The sequence below is a fragment of the Salvelinus alpinus genome, chromosome 30 (assembly GCF_045679555.1).
Source record: "Salvelinus alpinus chromosome 30, SLU_Salpinus.1, whole genome shotgun sequence".
Lineage (NCBI taxonomy): Eukaryota > Metazoa > Chordata > Actinopteri > Salmoniformes > Salmonidae > Salvelinus > Salvelinus alpinus.
Window position 1 is genome coordinate 14,430,782 of NC_092115.1, and position 7,836 is coordinate 14,438,617.

The 7,836-nt window shown below is 40.8% G+C and overlaps 1 protein-coding gene across 1 annotated transcript; it reads right to left on the reverse strand.

Moving 5' to 3' along the window:
• Positions 1 to 858: 858 nt before the first annotated feature.
• Positions 859 to 7,819, reverse strand: LOC139560506 (zinc finger protein 644-like). The gene is given in 7 exon segments (XM_071377366.1): positions 859 to 1,053; positions 1,056 to 1,203; positions 1,461 to 1,566; positions 1,861 to 1,986; positions 2,152 to 2,721; positions 3,725 to 6,269; positions 7,708 to 7,819. Coding segments are annotated over 6 exon segments (3,525 nt in total). The 5' UTR covers positions 6,255 to 6,269; positions 7,708 to 7,819; the 3' UTR covers positions 859 to 1,008.
• Between the last annotated feature and the right edge of the window lie 17 nt (positions 7,820 to 7,836).

Consider the following 7,836-nt stretch of genomic DNA (forward strand, 5'->3'; position numbering starts at 1 on the left):
CCAGATGACGTATCATAAAATTACTGAATGAGTTAAGTTTCAGGTATGATTTGAATTAGTTAGTGGATGAAAGCAAATTGGTCCATCCTTGACAAACTAATGGTGGGACACTGCTAAAGGAAACACCACAGGTCAATCCAGTTGACTAAACTGGTTTTTATTTTTTAGAACATCACAAAAATGGTTTCAGCATCATCTGTATGATATACATTTAAACATAAATTATTTAAAAAGACAAACAGCTATTTTTTTTTAACAGTTAAAAAACATTAAATATAGGCAACAGTTATTCATGAAAGGCAGCAACAATAAGCGCTGCGACTGCATCATCAAGAACAAAAACTGACTGATAAACCCTATTCACTTAGGAGTTAATATGCAGATAACCGCAGTATGAAACCACCAAACTGGCATCCATGTTTTAAACCTTTTGTTCTGTGATTAACTTGCAAGCCACACTTACCCATATTGATAAGAAATCTACCTAAAGATTAGTTGATGACTATCAATTTATTTTCTTACTCAGAACCCCCCTCCCTGCAAACACAAATCGTAGCAATATGATCATGATTTCAATACATGTTAAAAATACAGAATTGTATTTGTCCCATTTTTGTTTTCATGTGTAGCATAAATGTAAATATCAACATACAGAGAAAAGATGCTCCAAACTTGACCAAATGGACAGAGAATTTTTAGGAATCTGAGGTAAGAGTTGTCTCTTGGAAATGGGTTCCACACTAATCACTGCATAAACACAAGAAAACAGTCAGCCCACATGGAATCATATTCGTAACATGGGACATTTAAAATGTAACAATATCCAAAATGTCTAATGTGTTTTAAGAGATTAGGTAGCCATAATCCTCTGAAATTGTGTGTTGTAATAGTGGCAAACATTTTTCAATTATGACTGTATAAAACTGTGAAGGAACATCTAATGTACAAACACATACACGCACAGGACCAAAATAGTTTTTTTTTTTTTTTTAAACTAGGTCCCTTGGCTTAGGAGGCAGTGTGAGTTGCCAGTGATGGGGTCTGTCTTTCAGTGGTGGTGGAGAAGGGTCCTTTGGCAATGAGGTGACCTCCCTCATGCCTGCCCCTGTGTGGGGGACACTGGTATTCATAATGTGCCTTTGTAGATGCTTTATCCAGTCCTCCTGGACCGACAAAGGGCCCTGGAAGACTAGGTCACAGAATCTGCAAAGAGGATCCAAGCACAGTAAGACCCCCAATCAGAAGTGGCCCTCAAAGACAGTATAAGCTACAACCTGGGTCTTATCTCTTTGAATGCAAATATTTTTGGTCAACTTAACATCCATTTGAAAGCGTCACTACAAATACATTGATTAGATCTTTGCCCCAACTTAAATCTTAGTGTTTATCAGAAAAATGTAAACGAATAATACAATAATTTACACCAACGGCATAGACAGTGTGGTATGTGGTCAGAGTACCTGCAGGTTAGTCTATACATCTCCTCTGGTGCGTGTGGCGTAGTAGGGGATGTCTTCTTCTTGGAACCAGGCCTCGATCTCTGCCTCCTTTGTTTACAGTCATACGCTGAAACATTAAGAACAGGGCAAGCCAGAACAATAGGCTCAGATAAGTTTGGTATTGACTGGTGACCATGTGTGTACTGAAGCAGTGGGTCTGAGTGAGGCAGTGACATTGAAGAAAACATTGTGTTCACTGTACAGTAGTGAGGCTGTAAGCAAATGTGCAGTGGGTTTGTGTGAGGCAGTGACATTGAGGAAATCATTGTGTTCACTTTACAGTAGTGAGGCTGTAAGCAGTATGAAGTATTGATATTACTTTGTGAACATGTGCCATTGATGATGACGGGAAGGCACTTACTTGTTCCCTCCAGCAAGGCAGTTCTCTTTCGTTTTGCGTATGCCCGCAAGTGATTGGACAGACTAACACCGCTGTGGAAGGTTGCATTGCAATGAACACACACCTTCCTGTTGAATTCACCTTTCTCTGTGAAACAATATTTACAAAAATCAATCACATTTTTGACCACATCAGCCATGGTTTTGCATGCATACAGGCACACTCCATTTGGGATTCATAACCTTCATGCTAACATTTTGTCTTTGGTTAACATCCCATCATACCATACTTTAAATTGACCCTTGGTGTTACCTGATGTAGAGTTTGAGAGTGTTGAGTTTACTTGTGCTCCTCTACTGTGCTCTGTACTGGGGGGAACTGACAGGGCGTTTCTTGCAGTTAGAGAGGAAGTCCTCAACTTTGAGTCCACCTGACACTTCCTCTTCTTCAGAATTCCTATCAAGGCACTCGAGAGTGAACCTTTCACCTCCAACTTAGTCTCTGCCTGTTTCTTATCCAATGTTTCCCCTGGTAGAGAATATGTGGGCACCAGTGATTTGGCATTGTTGTAGAGGTTCTGGATGGGATTCCGTTTAGGAGGTGTCAGATGATTAGATATGGCCTGCTTTGAGGGGATTCTGGAATGGGAGGCGATCCGTTTTTTGCCCAGAATCTGCAGAGCTCTCTGGAACTCTCTCTTGTCACGCATCAGCTCCCGGAGCAACAACATTGGGGACTTGGACTTAGTGGCAATGGTTTTGCCGAGCCGTTTCAGATGGCCCCGAACATGGTTGGACAGCCCAGTCTTATTATCAAAAGAGTCCCCACATAATGGACAGGAGTGCCCTCGGACCGGAGAGTCCTCGGACCCCAACTTGGGCACTGAAATAATAGCAACACAGCAGAAATAATTGGTCAAAGCATTCTTTGTATGCCAAAGAAATTAGTTCCCATCCCCACTCAAAATTAAAAACAAATATTTATTGAGAACTTAGCAGTGTACCCAATCCCGCCGACTACGCCAAAATGTGTCATGGCGAGGCTAGTACTACAGGAATAACTTCAAGGTGTGGTATTTCACACAAGCGTGATACATTAACACATCATGAACACATTGTAATGACATTAACAACCTACAAATTATTACCAAATTATTGATGAATTTGCCTATGTTGAATAATGTAAACTTCTCCAATCTAACCAGATGTGTAATCTTTTTCTTACAATACTACATTTAGCTTCCTTTATTTAAACCCCAACCGAGCACTACGTTCTACCACCTCTGGTCTTTTGGCCCTCCCACCCCTGCGGGAGAGCAGCTCCCGTTCAGCCCAGTCTAAGCTCTTCTCTGTCTAAGCTCTTCTCTGTCTAAGCTCTTCTCTGTCCTGGCACACCAATGGTGGAACAGGCTTTTCCCTGAAGCTAGGACAGCAGAGGCCCTGCCCATCTTCTGAAAAAATCTGAAACCCTACCTCTTCAAAGTTAATAATCCCACAGCACCCCCCCGCCCCCCAAAAAAGCCTTTTGTGAACTAAACACTTGCACGTTACTTTTTTCCCCCCTTACTAGCTCTGACTTTGCTATAGCTAATTTTAGGAAAAATATACTTGTGGTTGTTCAACCTAGCTATCTTAAGATGAATGCACTTACTGTAAGTCGCTCTGGATAAGAGCGTCTGCTAAATGACTAATATGTAAATGTAGCTAATAAAAACCATATGCATCTCTATTTAGGAGGTTTCTGTGAAGCCAAATGGTTGACCCCTGGCTCATCTGTATAACAACATGAAGGTGACCAGAACTGTTGAACATTATATTGAAGGATTAGAATATAGCCATCCATGCAACAAAATATAATAAGATAGAAAAATAAAGGAAATTAGTACCTTTCAGTCGTTGCATTGCTACCATCTTTCGACGGATGCGGGGCTTCCGATCTTGAGAAGCCACTTGCTCCCTTGATACCACGTGGCGTGCATTGTAACTCAGTCCAACCCTATGAAGATGCCCTCTCACGTGATTGGATAATCCCACACCTGACTCAAACATTGCAGGACAGTAAGGGCAGGTCTTCCGCTCCCCACTACCTTCCGAATCAGGATCTAAAAAGGATTCACTTAGAGGTACTGAGTTAGGCGCAAGGGTCTCTCCAAAAATATGTGTTTCGATGCACTCTTCCTTGACAACAAGCTTCTGCTGAGACTGCCAGTCTTGACCTTTCTCAAACATGTCTTCAGAGGTTCCAAGGACTCCCCTCATAGACATTCTTCTGCTAAAGGAATTAACAATGTACGGTTTATCTTGCTTGATTTCACTTTTATCAAGAAGTTTAGTGTTGGCATCTGTGGCATAGTCACTGTACTGGAACACATCCTTATCATCACGGTCTTCCTCTTCCATATCTTCCACCATATTTAGCATCTTTGGACTTTGCAAATTTTGGGGTAAAATTAAGCAAGAGTCCTGGTCAACAGTATTGCGATAAGGGGTGGACATTTTTCTTTTGGAAGGGGACTTTTTCATAACGGCCTTTTCACAGACAGAATTTAATATATTATTCTCCAACTTAGATGCCAATAAATATTTGTGGCTATTAGAGGAAGAATTTGGATTTTCTGAAATTCCTGATAATGTTCTTCCAAAATCATGATCATTGTTGTCCCCGTTTCTGTCCTCGATAAAAGAAAAACCTGTGGTGACATCAATTTTTTCATTCCTCTGCTTGTCACGTCTTTGTCGAGACAGCAGATTATTTATTGACTTGTCAAGTTTTGACTCCGTGGGTTGAGACTTGAATCCCCTTTGTGCTCTGTGAACAATCTTATCCTTTTTGAAAAGATCGGAAATGTCATTTGAATCACAAGGGGAATCTGTTCTTTTTCTGAAAGCCTGTTTTTTTACAGAGAATTTGGATGTCAGCTCTGAAGTAAAGGAATCTACTACTGGGAGTTTCCTAATGGGGAGGTGCTTCTCAAAAGGTGGTTGTGCATACTCCTTTCTTTCTCTACCCTGCAAAGCTTCATATTCTTCGTATGTCTGATTATGACGAATCGCAAGATGATTTTTGAATACGTTTTTGCTTGAGGTGCCATAAGAACAACAGTTACAGGAGTAAGAATGATGCGTTTCATCATCTTCCTTTGACTTTAACATACTGGGTTTCTCCGGCGGCTCTTCCTGGTTTTTACAGAGATCGTGCTCCTTGTTCATGTGTCTCTCAAGTTCAAACACTGTCACAGCCATGTAGTTACACTTCTTACAGTCATAGTACCGCTTGTCCTTCTCATGAGTCTTAGCATGTTGAATAAAAGTATTTGGACAATTTGTTCCAAAAGCGCACTGGGGGCACTGTAGCCTTGCATCTGTGCCCTCATCCTTCAATTCATTCATGCCCTTGATTTCCTCCATGAGTCTCTCCCTTCTCTCCTGGTGTATGGTCATATGCCGAAGGAGGGCGTTGCGAAAGCGGAACGACTGTCCACACTCCCTGCATATAAAAGGCTTTGGCATGTTGATAGGACTGGGCGGATCTGTGTGAGTCCTCATGTGCCGGTGCAAATGGTTCTTCTCCTTGAAATTGATGTTGCACTTTGTGCAAGGAAAAAACAATGGCTCTTCCTCTGAACAATGGTCTGTCTGCGGTTTCCCATTCAATGGCGTAGGCTTGTGAGCCACGCTTTGCTCATGTGGATTTCTTGCTGGCGCACTGAAAATCAGTTGCTTGATGGCCTCTACAGTTCCATTGGGATACTGGGCTTTCTTCACTGTCGGTGATTGAGGTTTGGAGCTTTTTCTTAATAATTGGACCTTGTTGATGGGAACAGGGTCTTCTTGATCCTCCTCATCAAATATGTCTTTTGTTGACTTGAGGCTCAAATCAGAGTAAAGTTCCTCTGAGGGATCTACCATGACCACCATGTCCATTTTGCGTTTCCTCCTCCTTTGGCTATTTGGGGGAGGATCTGCCTTTGGTGGCTCCTCCACAGGAGAATCATCATGGTTTTCCCATAGAAACTGCATGAATTCTCTCTGAGGGTCCCAGCTTAGGGGACCCTCATAATTATCCATTGAGTTTTCAGAAGATTCCACATCGAAACCCCATATCCCTGTAGTGTCAATGTCCTGCACAGTCTTCAACTGAGTAATACTCTTTTCCTCCTCCTTTTCTGTTGACAAGCTATTGAATTCATCTGATTCGAAGATCTGGTGTGAAGGTCCATTCACAGACAACACATTTGTGTTTGAGAGAACATCAAGGACATTGCTATTTTCTCTCATTGGAGAAGTCTGAGGTCTGTCCAACATTTCCATAAACAAGGGCATCTGATTTCTCATTGGATCATGAAGGAGATCTAAGGGGTCCATCATAGGATCTGCATCTTTTTCTTCTTCATCAATACCGGTCAGATCAGACATTTCAGTAGCTGAACCCTAGGAAAGAAATGAAAACATCAGAAAGATGTTGCCTTTGCCCATCTATCATCTGAGCTGGCTACTCTTGCCAGATATGGTACCACTCCTTTAAGAACGCTCTACTACCACCAGTGGTGCCTGCTATTAGTTCACAACAACAACCAAAAAAGCAGTCCAACATTACTTCTGAGAGCTACTGCAAAATATCTCAACTGTATTTATGTAATTTGAACAGAATTTGTGTAGATAAAGATCACTTTGTCATTTGTAAACACTTACAACAGGGAAAACATCTGTTATTTAGCCTAGTTGTAAAAAAAAATTTTTTTTTACACTGATACTTTTAGATTACATTTTAAATATAAAATCTTGATGGGTCCTTTGCTGGTTAATTCTGTTTAATTCCATCTGCTTTGAACCAAACAGAACAAAACAAGGGGGGGGTTGTCCAATAGAAACCTGGTTTTGCTTTGTTTGGTTCTTAAATGGTAAACGGTTTCCATAATGATTTCCCCCCCAGGTGAGCATCCACCAGAATGTCTGTTTTCACATCTGTACAGAGAAAAGATGGAGATCAAGCTACTATACTATTGACATTCACCCCTCGGTCTCACTTCAATTTAATATTTAAAATAACATACATTGGTAAAAACCCATGAGGATTTGAATCCCCACAACACTATATGAAAAAAATTAATTTAATAGAAAAGATGAGAATTTATCAACATGACCAATGAGTGGGCTATGGGTATTCCAATTTAAAGACAACTGTCAATCAAGCAATAAATGCATGCATGTCTGATCAGAATACGCTTTACAATAAAATGTTAGTCTATCACCCCTTACTCAAGACCGATGGGTAACGTTATGACTATTGATGAGCAGTAGACAGACGGTCGTCACTAGCTGGCACAGCCACAAAGTCATAAACCCCGCCTATTTTTAAAATGTATCTTCTTAAAATCTGATTTTGAACCTAAAGTTAACCACACACTGCTAACCTTATGCCTAAACTTAAATTAAACTTGTGCCTAACCCTAACATTAAATTATGACCAAAAGCTAATTGTTGAATTTTTACGATATAGTCAATTTTGAGTTTGTGGCTGTGCCAGCTAGTGGAAACCGCAGTAGACAGTTCTGCATTCGATGGTAGCTACAAACTTTCTAGCTATGTGTTGCAGCACTGCCCACCTATGCAAAAACAAAACGAAACGCAATCTTTGATTTCAAAAGCACAAACATAGCGAGCTAATTGTGGTCTTCCTCGAGCCCCATAAAGCTCCAAAGGTGCTTTACTTCTCGTTAAATCATCCTGTTGTTGGATGCTTTGCAATAGCCTACTACAGTCCATACTGTTCCATACCAAAACCCCCACCAAGACCACACAAAAAAATGGATATGTTTCAACAATACCGAAAGATGACAATGTCGTAAGATAAGATGTTAAACGTTACCGAAGAACGGTGCAAATGCAAACGATATGCACTTTAATCGTTACATTGAATTATTGCTCACTTTCGTCTTCCAGCCATTCCACAGTCGCCATTTTCCTTGATGGTCTACGTAAAGTTAAACCATTTTTG